This window comes from Porites lutea, chromosome 2 (assembly GCF_958299795.1).
Source record: "Porites lutea chromosome 2, jaPorLute2.1, whole genome shotgun sequence".
In the NCBI taxonomy this organism is placed as follows: Eukaryota; Metazoa; Cnidaria; class Anthozoa; order Scleractinia; family Poritidae; genus Porites; species Porites lutea.
The window spans coordinates 27,512,004-27,536,382 of record NC_133202.1 but is presented as its reverse complement, the minus strand read 5'-3'; the positions used below and the strand labels follow the sequence as shown (position 1 = coordinate 27,536,382).

General features: G+C 38.4%; 1 protein-coding gene across 3 annotated transcripts; it reads right to left on the bottom strand.

The window, feature by feature from the left end:
* Positions 1-2,300: 2,300 nt before the first annotated feature.
* LOC140928180 (uncharacterized) lies at positions 2,301-24,371 on the bottom strand. 3 transcript variants are annotated; one of them, XM_073377890.1, is made up of 6 exons: positions 24,223-24,371; positions 16,786-17,126; positions 14,730-15,336; positions 12,972-13,210; positions 5,277-5,564; positions 2,301-4,182 (listed from the first exon to the last, which is right to left on the bottom strand). In XM_073377890.1, the coding sequence occupies exons 2-6, from the start codon at positions 17,114-17,116 to the stop codon at positions 2,720-2,722; spliced, it is 2,928 nt and encodes a 975-aa protein (XP_073233991.1). In that variant the 5' UTR covers positions 17,117-17,126; positions 24,223-24,371; the 3' UTR covers positions 2,301-2,719. The 3 variants fall into 3 exon arrangements, with proteins under 3 accessions (XP_073233991.1, XP_073233992.1, XP_073233993.1); XM_073377891.1 differs by having other exon boundaries at positions 13,014-13,210; XM_073377892.1 differs by lacking the exon at positions 16,786-17,126.
* Between the last annotated feature and the right edge of the window lie 8 nt (positions 24,372-24,379).

The following is a 24,379-nucleotide window of genomic DNA, read 5'->3' as shown; positions in this document are numbered from 1 at the left end:
TAATTACCTCGTCGAGCGAGCCTGGTGGCTTCGGGAAGCCCGGACACAGAGCTGGTATCAAAGAGGTACCCAACGGGACAAACTCCCAAATGGCGTCACCAATGATACAGCAAAGGGCTGTTTGCCACACTTGACCAAATTGAGAAGACGATTGGTTGAACCCCTCACCGCCGCCCCCCCCCCCCCCCCCCTTCACCTACACCATATCTAAATGTGTCTGAGTTTTTGGCCCCTAAAGTATTATGGCGTGTATAACTTCTTGAGTAAATGGAGAAGATGAAAAGTTCACAAGTAAGCAAGAGTGGGACATGTTTCACACCAATACCGCGGTTATCACACATTTATAGGATACTGTTTCAGAAATTACGCAAAATTCATAGCGGCTGCTTTGTCGTTGTTATTGTGAAGGTAAACTTTGTTCTGTCACGGATAGAATTAAAAATCCTTTGTGATATGCATGTCCTTAGTGATACGCACGTAAGTAACTGTGCAAACATTTTGGATGGCTCTTCCAGGTGTTATGAAATTGATATAACATTTCAGGGCCGCCTGTGGAGTTGAATGCACTTTAGGCACCCTACTGACGGAAATTTATTACAATTTAATATTTGCAGGAGCAGAAGTCTTTCCTCTTCGAATAATATGATTTTTTAAAGAAAATTGCTGTTGTCAGTAAGTGTTGAAAGGATCGTTTGTTAAATGCTATGTGTATAATGTTTGCCATGAATTTGTCCACCAGGGAAGCGACCGACAACAGTCTTGACCTGGCTCTTCGGCAACTTGTAATAAACGTGCCCGATATCATTCTAACGTATTAGTCACTCTTTCCCGTAATCTCCACTACCTTCCCTCCATCAATTCGTATATAGTTCACTGGTAAGTAACGCCTGTAAATGAGCTTTTAGGAGTTTCGGTAAACTGTTTTAGTCGAGTACCTAAAGCGGTATTAACCCTTTCCTGATCAATCAAAGACAATAACCCCAAAACAAAATAAATAGCCAAGGAATGACTACTTACGATAGAAAAAATAATAATAATAATGGAGATTCTGCGAGTGCAGACTATTAAGCAATAAAAATTGTAAACACCCAAAATTTTAAATTAAGAAATATTGCAAGTTCAACGGAATGCACTGGCTAAATCTGTAGAGCGCTTGACTGCAATGCGGGAGGACGAGGGTTCGATCCCCGAGGCAGGACCAATACTCAGGGTCTTAAAATAACGAATAAATGACGGTATTGTCTTGGCTCTACAAACGGCTAGACCTTCGCATGGCTCGGATGACCACATAAAAAAAAAATACTCGGTTCAGTGGGAGACAAAAATAGTGTCTTTCATTAGTAGAACTTTTTGCTAAATACATCGACACTCAACCAAACCGCCAACGATCAACCACGTCAATGAGGTACAATTTGTTTTCACAACTTGTTAACAAAAGGGTATTTTCATCCTCTGACTTCAAGGAAGCTAAAAAAAACCGGAAGGCGACGAAGCGACAAATACTGTTCTAAATTTACGAAGAACTTTTGATTTCGCAGCCCTCAAAACCTTTGGTGAGCTACCTGTGTTGCAAACACACGAGCTTACACTTTTAAGTAGTAACTTATGTCGTTATTAATATATTCCTTCCGGATTTTTCTTAATCTCGCACTCTTGCATTTAGAACCGTCCCACTTTTGCGAGATGCCGCCGCAGCATAATTTATGCTTTTCGCGCAATCGAAAAGGAATCGACCCCGAGTTAGAGACATCTCCAACACAACACTTTCTTAGTTTGGCTGTTTCCCTACTTTTGTTATCACTTTGTCGCCAATAAGCAAAGTACTTTAACAACCAATATCCATTATAATCCCGTCACTGCCTCAGGTAGATTTAATCGAAGGCTGCCCCTTGACCTTTGTCGTTAGCAGAGGCCTTTAACTCTTTGTTAAATGGTCTATTCTATAACTCATAAACCACGTTCATGCCTACAAAGCCTGGACATTCCGTGGGTGTAGGAGTAGAGGGCCTATCCAACTTGGACATTTGCATGGATTTTTCTCGGTCAGACACAGCAATATTGTTTGATATCGCTTATACAATACAATCAGGTGCACATTTGTGCTGCCCTCTGTGAGAAAAACAGTTTTGTGCAATTTAACCTTTAACACTTGTCGTGACTTAACAATCTTTTTTAATCCATAAGGATTCAAGTTAATAGCAGCGACTCTGACGTACAAACTGTGGCATTACACACGCATTCATTGCGCTAATTTTCAGGTTGTGGTTTAAGGAAACTAAAAGAATTATGCAAACATCATCCGCATTGCCATTGTCTAAATTTAATTATGGTATTACTGCGAGCGACATAAAACCCGATTAACAACACTATTACATTTCTTCGGCGAAAGACTTTCTCACTTGAAGAAGATATTACAAATGCATTTCGAAAATTAGACTAAAGGACAGTCCGTTTGATAAAAACAAACAAGACGATAAAAATTACGAACTAAAATTAACATGAAACTGTCGTTGAGCAAGTTTCTAATAACAGCCACGATAAACGTTTTGGTAAGTATCTTAAAACTACACGATGTGTAAAAACTCCTTGAAATTTGGTATTTTAAGGCCCCAGAGGCAGAATACACGGAAAATGAAGGCAAAAAAAATATTCTAACAATACAACAATCACTGTTCCTGAAGCACGCTTTAAAAAACGTTCAGCATCCCTATTATGTTTATCAATATCCGCCGCGCCCCCCACCACGATATGGAGGTCCGCCTCGCATCATTGGCCTGCCTCGAGGAGCACCACGATTGGAGGTTATTGTACCTATGGGAGAGCCACGAGTCGCCAGAGTACCACGACCAGTAGGGGCACCGCGCAAATAAGGTGTACCACGAGTAACAGGAGTACCACGAGCGCCACTGGATGAGACAGGGGCACCACGAGGTGCTGGAGCCCCACGAGTGGCAGGAGCACCACGAGCCACAGGCACACCACGAGCCAGAGGCACACCACGAGTAGACGGGGCACCACGAGTAGCTGGGACACCACGGGTAGCACCCCGAGGAGTAGGAGTGCCACGAACAATAACAGCACCTCTCTGCGCAGAGCCACCTCTTGGGGTGGTGGCTTGAGTGGCAAAACTTCCACGACCTGTGGCAGAGGTTCCACCTGCACCGGCAACTCCACCTCGAACTGAGATTGCTCCTCCTCGAGAAGCAACAGTCTGACCTTGTAAACCAGCCGGGGAAGACGTCCTGACCACGCCCCGACCAACTGGCGAAGGGCCTCTTGGAGCAACCATCCGCACGCCCGGCGTCCCTGAAGATGTTGAGGTCCTTACAATTCCAGATGTTCTAAACCTCGGTGTTCCTACAGGAGGCGGCCCAAGCAAACCAGGAGAAGGAGTTCTCATCTGGCCACCTGCGGTGGGAACTGGTCTTACACCACCGACTGCAGTTGGCGCACCTGCACGTGGTGCCGAGTTAACAGCAGGTCTTGACCCCACAGCTGTTGTAATCGCCTTTCCACCAGGGCTGACTTTAGAAACCACAGGGATTGCTGCAGAAGTGCCTGATGATTGCTGACTAATCCTCTGTAACCAATTGGATTGGGATGCCGGGGCAGCAGATGTCTTCACACCATACACAGCACTTGAAGCAGAAGCAGCAGTAGCTTGGTTCGACACCGATGTATACGTGTTTTGGGACACTGGCTTGCTGACCTGATACGATCCAGCTTGGTTTCCTGCCACAGTTGCAATTGCATTGTAGGAGCTTGCAGGAGCAGTGGCTCTGTACGGTGACGCCGTCTTATATGCTTGGTTCGATGGAGTGGAATACAAAGGCTTTGCTGCTGCGGTGCCCCCAGGAGCTTTGACTGCTGACCCTGCAGTGCTAGCCGCAGGAGCAGCTGGTTTCTGTTGCGTTGGATACAGTGGAAATATTGGCTTCACTGTGGTGCTCAATGATGCTGGTTTTGCTGCACCTTGGGAAGCAGGTGCAGTGACAGCACCTTGTTTCTGAGTTGGTAAAATTGTTTGCTGAGATGCCAGGCTACCAGAGTTCTGCATACTGCCGGTTTTAGCACCACCACCGGGATTCAAAATGCTTAATATCTTCGCTTGTAGGTCAGCTTGTTGTTTGGCAATGGACTGAGGATCCACGGCTGGCTGACTGGATTGACTAACTGTAACGCCTGGCGAGAAAGTAGGTGCAAATGGACCAAGATGAACAATGAGTAACTATTAATTGAGCAAAATGAACGAAAAAAGCAAAAACAGCCAATGGATGACAATTTCCGTCATGCCTAATGGCCTTAATTTGTGATATTTTTAACTTCAACTTTTTGATCCAATGCAAAAAACCCACTTCGTTTGCTTGTGAATAGAAACCGACGATAGCAAAAAGAGAACTTGTCTTCAAGTACAAGTAATTATCAGTAGATTTAAATAAGAGCACAAACATTTGCGAAGTTCCAACAGAACAATAACAAAAGAACCTAGTTTGTAACGTCCAAAGTAACCGTGAAAAGACCTGACCGCAAAAAAGCCGGGTGGTTGCCATTATTGGAGAAAATTAAGTCCATACACGTTTATCAACGCATTTCTTTTTCTTTTCACACGAGGAGCATTTCTTTTTACTTTTAGTGGAGGGAGAGAGAAGTATTATTGTTTAACTACTCGCTTGTGGAATGATTCAAAACGTGCAATTTGAAAATAAAAGTAGATAATTTAAACCAGTTGTTTGTAAAAGAGTAGGTAGAACTGGTATTGGTATGTAATAGATATTTCTTTTGTATTGTTGTGACACCCCCTTTGCATTAAGAACTGGAAAATGTCCCGTTACAATCAATTCAACGAACTTACAGTACCACTGACCATAAAAGGATTCAACCAGGATTTAATGGAAACAACCCAGAGACTCCTTTTTGAGGAAGTAGTTTTGCACGCCTTTTGTAACGCTAGAACATTATTAAGGTCATGTGCATCATAGACGGTTTCAATTGTAGTAGTGTATATGGTGGAAAATGTTTTAGCAATGACGTACTTTTTTTTCATAAAAAGTAAGTAGTTTTGGCTAAGGACCAGTCACGCGCACAGTATAATAAAACAAACGTTAACCGCCCGCAGTGACTCGCTAATGTTGTCACATCCACTTGTACTTGAACAGACTGCATTCTTAACCTTGAACAGTTGCGAGGACAAACAAATAAGAAGTAACCGAAATAAAAAGATTATCTTTCACGAAGAACTGTGTTGAGTGCAGGAAAAGAATATGTTGCGTCATTACCTCCCTTGCCATTGGCTGCTGCGGAGTCTCCCAAAATTTGTTCTTGTCGTTTGGACAAATTGTCAATCAGCTTTGTTAGCTGATCTGCCGAAAGGTCTTCACCACTGGCTGCCTTACTAAGGAGTGACGTGATGTCCGACTTCGCGGTATCCTGGGGGGCCGTTGTCTTGGTGTTGCTACTTTCTTGGGTGCTGCTAGATTTCGCTCGTTCACGAAGGTCTTGCATGTATTGATCGAAATTTTGTCCCACGAGTCTCATAGCATCATCTAGAGGCATGTTTCTATGCTCTGTATGGAGATAAAATGGGTTGGAAGGTGAAACAAGAAACAACATAGCAAAAGGTTGACAAGCTATGGCATTCCTGTGAACGTGGTCATCGATCACATCTACTGCCAGCAAATTTACAAGTTGATCAATTACACAGCTGGAGTATCAAAATGACGGTTTCTGTGCCAATTACGAAAGGTCTGTTTTCTTTTTGTTCATGCTTTGGTTTTTATCCTAATTTTCAGTTGGAACTTTCCTGCTGTTACTATCATAGTGGTCAACCAATTAAGAAAACAACGCCTTTGCGTGCTAAAAAGTTAATTTTTAGAGTTTCAAATATTTTTTTTAAAACAAGAACTGCACTTTTGACAATTACTTTGAAACAGTTCTCTCTCTCTGATTCCCTTACCCACTTCCTTTTTCACCCTGACAAAACCTAAAGTCTGCATACAATCCAAGGAAGATTGCATACTTTTTGAAGAAAATATATACCGGCAAGAAGAACAGGGGGAACGTTTATGAAAAAAAAAGCTATTGGACTAAAAGCTGGATTCAGATAAAAATTGAGTAAAAAGGACAAATCCTGAAAGGTAATAATGTCCCAATAGTTTTGCCAACAGAACCTCCTGTCTTTCCGTGCCCAGAAGCTGTCAATGAAAAGAATCAGAATAATAACAAAGACAGAATATACTGGAAGGAAGAAATGCCAGGATTGTACTGTCTCAAGCAATCACTTAAACAACAAAAGAAAGGGAAGAAAATTTTGGGTTTTTTGCCCCTCCCAATTTTTTTTTTCTGCGACATTGAGACATATAACCATATTACAACAACGATAAAAAAAGTCAATGTGAACATAACAATGATGACGGAAATTGATGTCTGCGAAAAAACGTGGACTTGCTACGATAAAAATGATAAAGTTGTGGCGGATTTGGTTTGGGCCTCGGCCCGGCTGCATTAAGACCTGCACTTTAGTGCTCACTTAAGTAGGTCACTTACGAATCTGCTATGGGTACAATAACGGGTGTTGCATGGAACGCAGTCTCAGTTTTACGAGGTAACTTGCGTGCTCACACGTAACTTTGTTATAATACTTTATTAACGACTCCCTCTATTTTTTTTAAGCTAACGATGAGCGAGTGAAGAATGTGTCTAGTGGTTTCGAACACTTTTAAGCGTCTCATTGAAATAAGGTTTGCATGCAGTCGTTATTTTACTTCAATATCTACTGGAAATGTTTGTTCTTCTTCTTTTTTCTTAACGACGGCTACATGAGAGGTTGTATACATCAGAGATTAACACAGCGGATTACAATGAAATTATGTATGTAAAGAAAGAAACTTTTTTTTCACCTCTCAGTAGCAAGGATACGGGACCTACTTAGGTCCCGCAAATTTACGTGCTATTTTTCCCGTAAAAAAAAGTTTTATGCAACACCCGCAATTTTGGGACAATTTGGGGGGCAAATGCCGGAGAAAAATCTAGAAAATGACTTGTCATTGTGCAGTTTTGGTGTACTCGAATGCAGAATTTGTGTACTTGAACCGTGGTATTGACAGTTCATTTCAATCTTCCCAGGAGGCAATAAACACTGTAAAGTACATGTATTCAGTGCATCAACAAAATAAGATCTACATTGCGTAAACCACACCCGTTAACTTGAGCAGTTGAAATAGGAAGATAATACAATACAAATGTGGATATTAGAGAAAAACATTATTATAATGGAGATTTTTTGCTCAGCCAAAAAAAAACACACCCAACCCCAGTGCGGAAGAATGCCCATGCAGCCTAGTATAAAAAAAAGTACCAACAACAATAAGAACTCTCAGAGGGGTTCTATCAATTAAGTGAACTCTTTGGTAACCAAAGTCCATGTTTGGACCTGGTACTTCAAGGATCAACTAGGCTAAGAATTAAAATGAAATAGAGAGGGATGTAACAGTAAAAGCAATAACGTTTACTATAAAAATAGTAAAACAACTACAATTAAGCAACAACAACAATAATAATAATAATAATGACAATAACAATAATAATCATAATAATAAGTGGAAAGGGGGCAGGAAAAAAACGGTAAAAAGAAATTCCAAGAATAACGCAATACCACAATAACAAAACAAAAACCAACAAAAGCACACATCTATATTTAATTACATTACCTATGAACTGGAACCTTTCTTGCCAAAAAAAAGGGAAGGTATATTATATATGAGTCCACTAGTGTTGTCTTTGTAAGAACCGGTAGTACCTGTTATATCTTAACAGTCTTTTTATACTCTAAATTGGCAAATAGCTTTTAATATTACTGCCACGTCCTTTCATTATTAGAATTTCAGATTTCATGAATAATTTTTACACTCTCTAGTTTTCTTCAGGACCACTGATTTGTAAGGAATTACATAAGTGCCAACCTTTTCAAGAAGTAAAGAATTCATTTTCTTATCTTAAATTCACACTTATTTGTTTACTGACAGAAATCAACTTGTGAAAACAGTATATTACAACCCAAAATGTCGGCCAAGTGCATTCATTGCAGTTCAACTGATTCTGCAAGATGAACTCCATGACTCATCAAACGGTTCCCCTCCATAGGAAACTAATAAACTAATAAAATTTCTTTTCGTTTCTGTACGTTTACGTCATTTTGTTGTTAACATTATGTTAAAGGGGTGAATCAGGCTTAACTTTAATCACATGTTAACCCTGGGCAAATTGAGTATATTAGAATTAACTGACTTACAAAAATAAATAATATTTACATGAAAGAGAAACAGTGTTTCAGATAATTAGGAATCTTTCCCAAATAGGCAATGCTGCCAGCTAATATTTTTGGTCAAAATAATGTTTGCTGAGACTAAATGTTCATGGAAATAAATAAACTAAACTTGATTTAACAACACATCTTTGGGGTTCAATTACTCAAAGTCAAAACAGAGTGTAAGAAAAGAGGATGTAAAGGCTGCTTTCTTGAGCTTCCCTGAAGAACTCACTTACACTGTCAATTTTTGGAAAAGATTTGTTCAAAGGAGAGACAGTAAATCTTGATTCACAGATGTATATGTACACTACACTGTATCTGCAAAAGTACCCTCATTTAACCATTAACTGGGAAAAAAGGTCAGTTGGTATCAAACAACATCACAATCTAAACTGAAGCAATTTCAGTTCAAAATGTTGATCCATACTGTATTTACGAATGAGAAACTTTTTCGTTTTGGCATGGTTGAATCACTTTCATGTGCTTTCTGCCAAGCTGAGGTTGAATCCGACATCCACTTTTCCTTTTCCTGGTCGTGAGATTATAATATCTTTGTTGAGGATTTACAAGAAGGGGATATAATTTTCGGTACATTTGATATTCTTTTAATTAATCAAATCTTTGTTTCTTGGAAAAGTGTTACAATAATATTAATCACAAAAATGTCAGAAGGGTATATCCTCCATTCAGGGGGTTCATTGCCTGAACCAGGCATATTAATCAGGGATCGAAATTTAAAAAATCCTCAGGTCGCCTTTTGGCCACCAACTGGAGAAGAAAAGTCGCCAGATGCAAATTGTTAGTTGCCAGTTTGTACAATGTAAATGATGCAGCTCATAGTATGGCACAATCTATCAGATTTAATTGTTTGAAAATACGTATACCACAGACACAGGTCGGTATAAATTTGGAAGTAAACTGGCTTCGACGTGCGATTTGGCACATTTTTTAATGACGAAAGCAAAGCAAGATAAGATGAAATGTTACTTTTACCTTTACTCTTTTACTTTAAATCTAAATAATAGAGAAATCTGGTCGCCAAAGTGGTGACTAAACCAGAATTTTCAGTCGCCAAGGAGAAAATGTTGGTAATATGAATTCGGGACCATATCAGTCGCAATTTCGAGCCCTGTGTTTGCAACAATGAACTCTAAATTATTCTCAGGAATAAACATCTTAACAAGTGCGAAAAGTTGATCAATGTCATGTCCAAAATGTGTTATCAAAAATTAATTATCGACTTAAATATACAGATATATACAGATACTGTATTTACTTTTCATTTAGACATTTGTTTGCTGTAATAGCTTTTACTGTTTGGGCAGTTGAGGTTTAGGTATGACAATTTTGTTTTTGGATCAATTACCGTAATTTATTAATAATTATCATCATTTTATTATTTACTTGCTCTTATTTTTTTGTGTGTGTAGGGGCGAGTGTCAAGGTTTTTTTTTGCCCATGGTGAATTTAAGTCACAACTGTATATGTACACTAACCATAGTAATGATGCATGTCAGAACTCGACTGAGAATGATATTATTTTGAGGCAGTAAATGACATAGTGACCAACATAAAAAATCAGCAGGAAGTGAACTATTGATTCTCTTGTACATGTATGCAAGTTTTGTTTTACTTTACGCTGATTTTACTGCTGTTAATATGCTGGCTCTGGTCTTAAGTTCTTAAGAAAACGGCTGGGATCCTTCAGGTGTATGAACCTAGAATTACAATTACATATAACAGTGGGATGCTGAGCAATGTCGGCCAAATTTTAGTATCACAATTAATCACAGTTTTAGTCTCTCATATCCTTAGAACAAGCAAGCAAAGTTGTCATAGGGAATAACAATAAAAAAGCCTTTTCCTGACTGACGTCTATGAGCTGACGCAGATGCTGAGGAGTACTTACAGCTGTACGTCCGAGCTGACCCATACGTGTGTCTACTTTGCATATGCGTTGTTTGCTTAGTTTTGGCCTGCACTGTACTATTCAGCGTTTTGTTAAACACAAACAATACTTCTAGGGATATCAGATAACTTTTTCATTAATTTTGGATTGTAACTGATAGTTGGTGCACCACTGACTCAAGCACTACAGAAATGTGCCAAAATCTGGGTTTGATAAAAATTGTCCCTAAGGTTTATAAAATGGGAGCGTTGTTTTGTTTAAATAAATTATCACATACATGTAATTATTATAAAAACCTAGAGAGGGAACTGTACATTACATAAACTAACCAACAGTGTAAGTGGTATAGTATAGGTGCACTAGTATAAACAAACAAAACAACACTTTACAAACTTTTACACCACAACTGTTCCCTGGTTGTGATTCTCAATACATAAATGGTAGTAATAAATCAGTACTTAAGATGACAAATCGTTCTTAACTAATCTTATACGATTTACACTACGAAAAATGCCTAACTGTTTTTGTACTGTATAAGCATTGTATGTAGGTAGTGTCGTTGTTCTTTATAGTGACTTTGAAGCAGGTTTGTTATTGTCATAGGTCAAAGACGTCGTAGTGGACAAGTTGTGTGAGTATTTTGCAATCACTAAATATTCATATATTCAGCGCACAATAATAAACTGATAAGATGAATGTTTCTCAGGTAAATCTTCGGTTTTATACTTCCAAAAGGACTGGAAGTGTAATACTGAATGATTTCGTTTTCACTGTAAAAAAAACGTAAACATAATAAATAAACAATAACAACAGTAGAAATAATGTTAAATCACAAAAACAAAACCAATAGAATATGCCAATGCTCCTGGATTACCCAGAAGTCCAATTTTTCTTCAAAATGCGAATATTTTTATTCACAGCACAGTTTCTGGCATATACAAATACAAATATGCCAACTCTACCGGATTATTTGGGAGTCTCATTTCTTCTTTCGATTTTTCTATTCATAGCATGGTTTCTGGCGCATTTTTCAGATTATTATTTCATCACTGAGTGATTCAAGATAATTTTGTTATTACTTATAAAAGCGTTGATGGTATGTAAGACTTTCAAATAATATCCTATGTTATTTCCATGTCATAATTTGGGGTTGGGGATTATTTGTACTTATCAGCTTGGGGGGGGGGAGGGTGGTTTGAGGTCTTTTGACATCTGGGAGGGGAGTAATCCAACAGAGCAAATCCTCCCCGGAATGGGTGAAAAAATGAATAGTATGAAGAATAAAAATGGCCTTGGTAAAAACTTCAAAATTCATACATGTAAGAGCAAATTTAAGTCAGGTGGCAGCTTCACAGGTGGAAGGGCTTGCTCAAGCAGGTATAAAGAAGTTTGCTCAATGATAAAAAGCTTTAAAATTTAGCTGTTAAAGGAAAGTTGTTAGCTATGACAAAGTTTCTTTATTAACAAATGCTAATAATAGTATTGTTATAATCACTTTCTTTACTGCTTTGCTCTGCACCACTGCATTTTGCATGGTTTTGTTCACCCAAAAATAATGGACTGTACAGCACTGTACATATGCACAAAGTACAGAAACAACATAGATTACAATAAACAAATTTAAAACTGAGTTGACACTGTTAGCACACACTCGTGTACATACATAGTATAGACAGGTAGCCACGAGTAACACTAACGAAGCATACAGGTGACGTTATAATTTTCTTACTAGTAATCATGATGAGAAAATAAATTTCTGCAGTTTGTTTAAGTTGGGCTCCTAGAAGGCTAAGTAGAAGGCTGAAGTACATGCATTTTACTGTAGCAGATTTCAGTTAAATTCACAGAAAAAAATAAATGACAGGAGTCCAGCAGTTGTCATGGTTACATTGAGAATGGAACATTGTTTATGGGTTACTGTGTACATGTATAAATGGCAGAACCCTCCTAGTCAATAATTTTTGGCCGCTGTCTGGTTAAAAAACAAAGGTTCATGCAATCAGTGTTTGCCTTAGGAAAGAGAGCCACATAAATGGCAGTTCATATATCACAAGAGTGTGATGGGATAGGATAGCACTATTAAAAATTTAGACACATCATAAAAAAACTTGATCAAAAGTTAAGCCCAGAAGGCTGTACATGTATCATACATTTTACAATTTAAATTAATATTATGATACGTCATTCTATTTTAGATTTCATTCTAAGATACATGTAAAGTAAGCCAGGCCTTTGTTGGACTGCATGACATCCACGCACCCGCGTGTACACAGCAGTGTAATACATGTATACATCTGAAGACTTAAATTAATGGAACATCCTTAGGCTGAGCGTACAGAGTGGTTATAATACCACACCCCAAACTTGTATGTTTAAGGTACACTGTAGCATGAATCACTTCTGTGATATGTCTAATTAACATTATACAGTCACTTAATAAATGATGCAGTGGATGCTCTCACACTTTCATCTTCTTTCCTTAATATCATTTCATTTATTTTACGGTTAACCTTTTTGTGCCAAGAGAGACAAACATCAATTTTCTCCCAACAATTTCAAAACACAATCAAGGGAGAAGATTATGAGACTAAATAAAATAATGACCTAAGGTGAAATGCTTTGATCCTTTTATCAAAATTCTCTCCAGTTATTCTTTAAGGATATGTATGTTAAAGAGCTGTGTGGAGAATTTGTATGTGGATACTGGGGCTTAAAGGGTTACGCTAGAGTTTTCTCCTCAGCCCATGAACCCCTTACCGGTGTGTTTCTTTATCCTTGCAAGGAGATTTTGATCTTTACCTTGTGGATTTCCATGTAGAATGTTGACCGTCACTGAGCGATGAATCTCATGCTGACTGGTTATAACAATGGCATACAGCACACCACGACGAGCTACGTCATCCAGAAGTTCTGTAATTGGTTGGGTTCCATGAAAATGCAGCTCCACTACCAATCCCAAGGCCTTTAATCTTCTCTCTACCATTTCTGCATAACCTCTGAATAAACATAGTGTAGTGTTAATGGTTTGAACACAGAAGCTATCTCACTCACAAGTAGGTTCAACAATTTAATAAATATTATTGATCAAGGTGTGCACACATGTATAAACGTAAGTCCTAACTAGGACTGTCGTTGACAGTGAAATGACATCTAGAAAACATGTGTGGTGGTCATCTTTAGAGTCGAGCGAGTAAGTGAACATGGTATTATACAACTCACTTTGACTCCAAAGTTGACTTCTGAAAAGTTTGTCAAAACATCAGTCATTACAGGTCAACAACAACTTCTTATTCAGAACTACATACAACTGTACAATCTGAATAAAAAGACAAAAATAAAGATGTGCAATGTACAAATGCATTTATTGCAAGGTCTACTTATTATTTTTATACCACTGAATACAGCCGTAGCCTTAAGCAATTGATAAGCCTGATCAAGACCCCCTTTTTTCTCAGGGTACTATGGTTTTCCCTCTTCTCAAAAACCAACACTAAATTCCTCCAAATAATGTGGGTAAACTAACTACATCTACATTTTTCTGTATACTGTTCTACACAACATGTAAATTAATGTAAAAATGTCTGTGACATTAATGTTAGAGAGATGACTGACAGCTGTGACCATGAGAGTTACTACAGCTGCTAATAAGCTCTCATGTTGATTTTGCACACCTGCGAAAGTTGAAGGTAACAAAAATACTACCAACAACAGCAAAATTGTGTGCAAAAGATAGAGTTGATTTACTAGGAAAAAGTTTCTGCTTACAGACTCTAAACGTTAAGGACTGGTGATTTAAAACAATGTAGACTAATTTAAGCCACTATGATATTTTGTGAGTCTCCAGTATTGTGTGTAAGGTGTTTGTTTATGCGCTAGTTTGGATTGTAATGATCAATAAGCCTTAGCTTCATGATTACGTTAACACCAAACAATGATGCAAGGATGTGGGGGGTTCCGGTTGGCAAAACTCAAAAAGACTTACACAATGTAATGTTGTTTTGTTAAACATCAAAATAAAGCTCTGTTTAAAATGACCAGCCATTAAATTTTTGAGGCTTATTGTAACGTTACTACAATGTAGTGACATAAAAACGCATAAAAATCATCTTGTAAATTTTAAAGGAATTTCTTTCCTTCCACTACACAAATTTTGCAGCTTGCAATAGACCATTCCACAGTTATGAGCTTAGTACCCTAGTCTCTGAGAGCACGTGAGGCTGAGGTTGACCTTGTTTTGATACAAACCTCTTTCCTTTTCTTAAGAAAATCACTGTTAAAAAAACCAGTTAGCATAAGAATAACATGGAGTGACATAAAGCAGGAAGGGTTGTATCAAAACAAGGTCAAATCCAGAAACTTCAGGAGAAATTTAATACAAGTGTAAGTGAGAAGGAAAAGGCAGTTTGAGGGATGGAAACAAGGGCTTACCTGTTCAAAGGAGGAGCTTCAAAACTAGTGTACATGTACTCTATCTGTACACATAAATGTAATTTATTAATAATCATTAATACTCACCTTTGCTGTTTATTCATCACTACTATGACACAGTCTGTTGGTGCTTCAATGGTTTTACTACTGCTGTATGAGTCCTCTGGACGGTCATTGTAATCCATTCTGGGTCTCTTAGCCGCACCTGGATAATCGTCAGGCCGTGGATAATCACGCCCATACGAGTCATAGCGTTCATAACGATCATCTCGTCTATCAGGATATGGTCCCCTTGGGGAGTCATATGGATCACGTCGATCCCGGTCAAACGCATCACCCCTGTGGTCATAGGATTGTCGTGGGTATGGTTCTCTGTGGTGGGGAGGTTCATCCCTGTAACGGTCTCTCATGTAGTAATCATCGTGCCGACCATAACCTGGTCGGTCATCCATTCTACGAGGTGGAGGTGGAGAAGGGGACCTGCCACGACGTTCAAACGGAGGCTCAAAACGTGAGGGGAAACGGTCATAGTCCTCAAACCTGGGCCTTTCACGGGGAGGAGATCTTCTAAATGGTCTACCATCGCGGTCAAATTCACGTTCTCTTCTGAAGGGAAATGGTGGCCTGCTGTCTCTATCTCTTGGTCTGTCATCCATCTTGTTTGGTTTTCTTCGATCTCCAGCTAAATTGACATCTACAACAAAAAAGACATAATATTGTTAACATCAAGAATTAGAATGTTGTACAATTTGTAGAGATGAGCTGGCTGGAGCAACTAAGAGCTGATTTAGATTTAGGTGGCAGACCGGCAAATAAACACGGGAATGTCTCCAAGGGCTGGCTGGCAGCTGATTTCACAGGCTGAAAAAGAGCTTACCACCAGCTCAAAACAAAGACATGAGGAAACGTTTGGAAGTTGTCGTTGACTAATAAATCCAGCTTGCCAGGGTTGTCAAAAGTAGCCAGCTGCCAGCGAAAATCGCCAGCTACTCTGCTTGGCATTTCTTTATGGATGGTCTTTTTTTTAAAAAATATCTCTGGACTGGGCTGCTTACTTTGACAACTCAGCCATCTACTTCAAACCTTTCTGACAACCCTGGCTTGACTAATAAAAAGGCCTGCTTAGCTTTTCCTTACCGACATCCCTGTAAACACAACCTTCAGTCAAAGAAAGTTATAAATGTTATACAACTGTTTTAAAGATTAAAAAGAGAATTGAGATATCTAGGCCATTCTGCCTTTGGTTGTTAGCTGTGGCAATCACCACAACCTAGCAATTTGCCTCCGATACAGTAGATCAAGGAAAACCAAATGACAAGTTTAAGAGAAGTGAGAAGTGATAAAAGGAATGGACAAGCCAAAAGAAAACCATGCGTGAATCAATTCAACGAAGCTGAAAGCAAGTGACACCATATGTACCAAGTCACAAGTGTGTGAACAGGATGTATGATTTTAACTGCAATGTGTTGGAAGAACATTGCACTATAACCTTGACTGCACTTTTCAAAGAACAAACTCTAAAGTTCAAAACTTGACTAATTCCCACTGCCAGACAAACACCTTATAAAAAGGAACAACTTCTCTGTTCTAATTCAGTCTGAATTTGGTGCACTTCCAAAGACAATTTAAAAGAGTGTGTTATGTAAGAAATGCTGATGATAAAACTATGCATCAGTTTCCCTCTCAAACTGAAACACCCTGGAGCTAATCATGAAGATAAATTATTCACATATTGGAAGCAACCACAGCCTTCAACTTCTGTAAAGGCCCTGGTGTATATTTGGAATATATTTCCTTTCCTAAACTGTAACAAAGGGCACTCTTCCACAAATACAAGAACTATGATTATAACATTACGTCAGTAGACAAAATGGAACTTAAACATCTTGATTAATAAAAGCAGAGTCCATTTTGAACAAAAATATTTCTCCTAACTGCACTGGAGGCAAATAACCAAAAAAAAAAAAATACAGTACAAAGAGATAAAAGGTCAAAAAGGCAAAACAGGGATTGTCCAAGAAAAATCCGTACTCCCTCCTGCATAAAAACTTGGTTCCAGCTGTGCTTGCGACTGTTGAGATGAAAAAGAAAAAGTCTTGTAGATTCTGAGGATGCCAAAGGAGTTCTTGAGGTGCTCACTCACCTACTCGCTTGCCGTAATAAACTTTGCCATGTTCCTTTGCAACAGATGAATCAGCTGATTTGTCATCTTCAAACTGGACAAATCCAAAGTTATTATGAACTGATACGCCTACCACAGGGCCATATTGAGAAAAAGTTTCTTTGAGTTCCTTGCTGCTCATCTCGGATGGAAGATTGCCAATAAAAACTCGACAGCGAATAGATTGGGGATCATTTCTGTTGGTTTCTGTAGCCGCATCACTATCATGCCTGCCTCCCTTGCCCCATCTGTCGGGGGATTCCTTACGACTATCACGCAATCTTGCGTCACGTCTATCATTATCAGAGCTCATGCTGCTGATACTAGAAACAAAAAAAATCAGTCACCAACAAGGGCGAAAAAGGTTCCCCTCTCTGTTTGCTCAATTCCAAACACTACATTAATGCCTATTGAGTCCAATAAAAGTTAGTAAACTATAAAAAGGCCTTTGACACCTGGTAGGCAAACAAAAAGAGGTGCTTCAATGGAAAAGAGTTTACTATTTGTACACTGTAGCACAACCTTGTTTATTTCCAGAAAACAAATGACAGCAAGTTCTGATCCCAACAGGTTTTCAGCAACTCAATAAAATTGACTGGCAGGTCTAAAATCAATTCATTTTGTTTTGCTTTTCTATATTACACTAATAAAAGCTTCAGATGTATTGAGATCTTGAATAATACTTCTGTTTAAAATCTATGAGAGTCCTAGAAACAGATGTCAAGGTCACCCTGGGGGAGCCAATTTAGGTCAAGGCTGGGCTAGGGGGCCACAAAGGACTGCAGTGTGGGGTACAGGGACATTGCCCTGCAATTCAAGTCCCTCAAAGAAACAACAGTTGAAATTGTACAACGTATCTGCTAAGAGGAGTGTTTGCAATTTTGTGCAAAATCTTTGAACAGGTAAAGGATAAGTAATTTTACACATCATCATGAATTCCTCTGCCGTACATTGTACAATGTATAAGCCATCAATCATGCCTTTTTAACGGCAATAGTCTTTAAACAATAAATTCTTCACAAAAATAAAGGCTTGGCCTTTAATTCACACATGCATTACGGCAAGGAGCCCAAAAGTGTGACCGCTTTTGATTTATTCACATTCTTTTGTACAGATTTAATCCAATCAGAAGCCAGCTTGAAACTGTCCTCGACTTCTGATTGGTTAATGCCTGCATGAAAGAATGTGAGTTAATTAAAGGAGGTCACACTTTTGAACTCCTTACTGTGATACTTTCCAGTTAACATGTACTTTCTTAAAAATCATTGATCGTAGTATTTGCCTTACGATGAATAGCAGACTAAACAGAGCGTGCCTAAATGAAACAAAGGTCCAAAAAATACTGCATACTAAAAATATAAAATTGTCCATTATGTCTTTTTCAAAACATGCAGCATGCAGGAAGAATTGACTCCAAGGGAAGAGCCTATTGTCCACACAAAAGTGTTTTTTTTTTCTAATTTAAATTTAGTGGTACATCAGTTTCAATGTATTGCAAACAAAAAGAACAATGTGAATACATTTAATCTACAAACATCTTATCTCAAAAATTTCAAATCTGTACATGACAGCCCCATACAAACAGAGGCAAAATACAACGTAGCTACATTGGCAGCCAAAAATGATAACATGTCTGTACTTCCTAAACCATGCATTAAAATATCCCTTATTCTCTTCTTCAGAAGCCATATGAATACTAACCCATAAAATTAATATAACCATTTTCAAGACAACATTGAAGTTACAAGTGGTGTTGACTGGTTTTGGAGGACTAGGCTGTTTTGTTTAACACCCCAACAAGAATACATACATGTAACTGCCTTCATATAGCCATTTCAAAATATTAATGAAATGCAAATAGAAACACACAACTGACTAGTTGGCTTTCAGGAAGTGGGATTATTAGACATCATTAGCTCCCTTGGGGGGAGACGACTCAAAAAGACAGCTGAAGTTCAGCTTAAAAAAGAGTATTCAAGGTAAAATAAATTAGTTTTCACTGAAAAGGTCCAATAAAGTTTGGTGTGACAAAGTTATTTGCTTGTTTTGATTAGTTTTACAACTTGTTTTTCTACCAAGCAGAAAAGAGAAAGACTCTGACAATAGGAAAAAGTATGAAAACAAGGTGAGAATAAATGATGAACACGGGAGATGTCTGATCAGATGAATGAATGAGCAAGTGGATTCAAAAGTGTCACCTAAAGGTTATTTCCCTCATGTATCGTAAATGAGTTTTGCTCCTACAGGATATTACTTGTTCGTTTCTTTGGTAATATTTAGTTGTACTCAAATTAAGACAACCCCTCTTCCGATCTACACTGTACAACTTTCTTACCTTTATCAATGGTTATCAAGGTTGTATCAATTGTGTAAAATAAAACATTTGACAGGTATGTTTTCTTTATACTCTGAAATGTAAACCACTAATCCTGTTTGTATGTAAAATCTACATATTTTTACTGTCATCTGGAGAGAGGGCTTGAAGAAAAACTTACGGATTGCATCCTTGCATTAGCCTGCACCACAGACAAAAATTAACTTCTGGTTAAGTCCGTTTGCAAAACAGCACTGAAATCCTTGTTCTGGGCCCTCACCTGTGTACCAGGATTTAAGTATGCACTATGATTGGCCAGTTAAAACAGCCATTGTCAATTTGCCAATCAGGTTAAAGGGAAATTCAGAACACATTTCTGATAATTCATTGAGTCCGTTGAGGGCACAGAACAAGGATATTGGTGCTGCTTTGCAGATGTTACTAACCACGTTTAAATTAAATCTGCGACGCAGGCTACCTTGTCTTAGCTATGTTTTTACACAGATGACTTGCCTGGGGCTTTGCCAATGTGCAACAGCACACTTCAAGCCATGTTGCCCATGTCACTTTAGTGTTTTACTGTAAATACACATAGTCTAGTTACAGTGTAACTAATGGAGAAGAAGCCTATTCCCAACTCTTGTCTGCCAAGTATGAGCTACTTCAGTTGAACTGCTTATCACTGGGTTACACATGTTAAAAACAAGGGGTCCATGTAAACACACAACCGAGAAGGTGCCTTTAGTTGATCAGTTAAGAAAGAAGAAGAATGAAAGGAAAGGAGGGAAAGTTGATGGCATTGAAAGTAACTCATATTATTATTCCACTATTATGTCATTTTACCATATAAGGTCAAGAGGACAAGCAAAATACGAGGCCGTATTACACCGTAGTGTCCTGGTTTAACCAGTTTATAACAGGGCGAATACCGGCGGATGCAAAAGGAGCAACTGTGGCTGACAGAATCAGGATTTTTTGGATACTTTCATTAGAAAATAGAAGCCAAAATACCATTTTTCTTTTGCATTAAAATAATTAACCTCTCATTCAATGGTTTGGCATATTATACACGCGAACATTTTGCTAATTGTTAACGTCATTCTCACAGACAGAATCAGGATGTCTCTAAATACTCTTACCAAAAAATAGAAGCCAATTGCCAGATAATTTTTTTTTTGTAGTGGAATAATAAACCTCTTATTCGATGGTTTAGCATATAATACGAGCAGACATTTTGCTCATTGCTCGTAAAATAATTATCTGCACGTATTATATGCTAAACCATCGAATAAGGTGTATGTACAAGAACAAAGTAAAAACTGATGGAAAAGTTGGGTTACTTTTAGCCATTTATGTTATAGTTTGTGAACACGTTGTTCAATTAGCAATATTGAAGTGATTCTCTGTGGCTAAATCCCTAGACCTCGTGTCCAACATTACCAAGGCTGTGCTCTAAGGAAAATTTCAGGGAGCCCTTCGGGCTCCCAAGCATTTTAGTTAAGGCGCCCAGACCTCAAAGTTGGTCGCCCGAATAAAATTTTCGGGGAGCCCTTCGGGCTCCCAAGCATTCCAGCTCGGGTGCCTAGGCCTCTCAAGTTGGTCGCCCGAGTACATCTGATGACCAAGTATTTTTTACGCACACGAATCTTACTGGCCTGCTGATCACCAAACTGGGTAATTTTAGCTTTTGGATTCGACCAAAACCCGCATGTTGTCTTATGAAACCCATCAAAGTTTTCGTGCCATTCAGATTTAAAACCAGAATTGTGAGCAATGCCGCCGAATTGTTTAGGTCTTAAAGAGGGAAAAGTAAAAAAATTCAGCAGGTTTACGTAAACTTCATTAAGATCTTTGGGTCAAGGAAAACTGTGCTTTTTATCAGTAATACTAAACTAAAAAATAAATTTTCAAAAGGTGAATCAATGCGGCATGAAATATAATGTGACGGAGTTTTATACGGGGCAGATCGAACTCAAGTTCCCGTGAAAAATTTCGTGAAACAGTGAAACCTCCGCGGCCCCAAACCTATTGTTTCAATAAAAAATAAGTCATCTTTAATTTCCTTTTCTATATTATCAGTGAATCTTTTAGGATAATTGAGCTTTTTGTGGATACGGTCGAAGCGTAAACCAGCTTCTTCTTTTCTATATATGCCTGCATGCGAATTTAGTTATCGATACGTAAAATACCAAGACAACGTGGAACTGCCCTGTTTCTAAAACAACAATAAAAACGATCAGAACGATCATATCTTTTCTTTTTATACTTCGCTATCTTGTGTAAAGGGAAGAAAACAATCATAAGTTATGTTTTAGCCAAGCAGACACAGCAGCCAAAAACCGTAAAAACATTACATTCGCATACTGCTCAATACGGCAATTTCCGTTTTACATGAAAATAAATTACTCCGCGTCGCCATCCGTGCTCTACGTCTGTCAGAAAAGTATTGACAGTTTCTCCTAAAAACTGTACCTAATGAACCATTCTATCTCAAACAAAAAATTTTAAAACTATTTTAAGAAGCGGTACAAATCGAAATCCGTGCCGCTTATCACGTTCAAAGTGATGGATTATGTTACATGTGAAATCATGCAGAACGACCTTTGAACATCGACGCGCACCCGTTTCTTTCGTACAACATTAGTAAAAACATTTTCTGTAGGGTTTAGTAAACTCCGACTCAACAAGCCAACACTAGTATGTTAAATTTTTCTGCCCGCTTAACTGAACACTGCACCAGAAGCAAGAGTGCTCGCCTCAGGCGACCGGGCGCCGTTAGAGCACAGCCTTGATTACTACATTTACAAGGGTGCCAATAGGGTTAAATGTTTAGCATTGTCAGTTGGAACTCATTAAAATAAATGATTACATTAAAGGAGAGCCAACCTTATCAGGGAGACAATGGCGGTTCAGTAAATCAAATGACAGTTTCAGCAAACTCTAGGCTAATGTTTAGAAATTTTTTGTGTTTGTAATTATGTTTTCCCTTTTGTTTGCATGACTGACAAATAATTGTGAAACATGTCATGGACATATGATCTCCAGTTATTATGCATCTAGAAGAAAAAAATTGGTTTTAAAATTTGCTTCACACTGGATTAAAGTTAACCACCTTTCAGTTTGCATCAAAAGGAAAAAATAATTGGCCAAATTTGTACTAGAAATGGATCATTTTTCTAGACAAATTATCCATCAGGTGAATATGAGAAATTTGGAAAGATGAATTTAGTTGGGTTTTGGTTATAAGGGAGGGTCTGGACAGGAAAAAGAAACAATATTCCCTTTTAACTCCAGGGAGAAAACAAAGATAGATACTAAGATGAACTAAGAAACAAATTAATAGTGGGAGTTGGGTTAAACAACTAGTCTAAGATCATGTAATCATGATTGAGAACAAAGAGAATCAAGACACTTTTATGCTATGAAAATAATCTTCTAAAGAAATACAGCTGTAGGCACCAGTTCCTCCAACATCAAACTTGGCATAAATATCCATCTTTCCTTTCTGTCCATACCGTAAAATCCCACGTTAGAGCCCTGGGCTTACATAACTTCATAAGCAGTTTTGAGTGGGCTTATAAACATGGGGGCTTATATCTGGGGGGGGGGGGGGGGGGGGCATATAAGCGGAATAAAGCAAATGTTTTGGAACGACGAGATAAAACATAATTATCTGAGAAACGAATTAAAGCAGACATACCATTACATTTAGAGTTACATTTATAATACATTTATCATGAGTCACATGAGTCACTCCAAATCATTGGAGTTAAACAGTTGTGTTGGAAATGAACAGTGGAACAGAAGAACAGAGTCACATGAGTCACTCCAAATAATTGGAGTTAAACAGTTGTGTTGGAAATGAACAGTGGAACAGAACTTGTAGCATTGTTATGTAAGCATGAACATTTTTTTCTTTCTTTGGTATCAATATATTATTGTTCCAAACTCCACAGCCACTTTTTTATGCCCATAACTTTAGATTAAAAATTTTGATGTTTCTAAAGAAACACAAAAGGAACGCATTTATACATTAAAGGGACTTATAAACGGGAAGGGGGGTGACTTTTATCCAGAATAATATCTTCGTTAGCAAATGGAAGGGGTTATATCCAGGGGAGCTTAAAACCAGGGGGGCTTTGCCGTGTGATTTTACAGTATATAAATTTATAGACAAAATATCTGTCCCCCAAGACATCAAACGTGGTGACAAACAATTTGAACAATTGGCCCATGTGGATAAGATTTCTGCCCAGCCCCATAAATTTTTATACTATGCATGCATGTATTCACTCCCAAGGCTGTGCTGTAAAAACTAGGGTGCCCAGCATATGATTTGTATGAAAAATCTCAGATTTTCTAGTCGCCTGAGGGCAAAAGTTGGGTGCCAGGGGGAACCAGGCTCTGCTAGAACACAGCCATGGACTCTTTCCAGGCTATTGCTCAGAACCTGTTAATAAAGAAATCCAAAGCGCTCAGCATATGGTTTCTATGAAAACCCTCAGATTTTCTTGATAGTCTTGGACTCTATTCCTATAAACTTTTTGTGTGAAATAGTATAAGATTGCTGAATGCATAATAGAGGTATAGGGCCGGATAGGAATCCTACCTCTCATTGCTACTAGGATGTAACAATCAAAGTACTGACGTACCCCCTGAGACCAAGATGAAATCAAATGAAATTTGACGTTTTTCAGTTTTTCAGAAAGACGATGCTTTGTGATACAAGACCCAAATCGTTCACATATTGAGTCTTTGTTCACCTTTTTTTGCATATATATGTACCACCCAGATTACTGGCAAACTAAAGTTCAAGAATTTAATGTAAACTGTGCATGTATAAAGCTGATCGCGTGGCTAAATTATTTAGTTTCTCCAAACACTCATAGGGCGCTTGATAAGACAAGTTTTGTTTAGCAGGGTGAGAGCAAACAGACTAAACCTACCAAGTAACATTTAAGCCACCCAAAAGAAATCGAACAACCCTGTCAATATCAAATTGAATGTGACAACTTGAACAAGATTAGCTCTTCGATATGATTCCGGGAGAGCACGCGTTCCATCTGGAAGCGCATACTGAAAGCAGAACTATCAAAGGGAATTACCTCAGTTGGTCAGTCGTCCTAGTATCCCAAGGCGATACGTCTTCTTCACAGAATATCACTTAAAGGCTGTGACTCTAAAGAATCAGTACACGCGTAAGGAGAAAGTAGGAAAAGCTACTCTCTACCAGCCACAGTCAAAGAACGCCGAACAACGTGG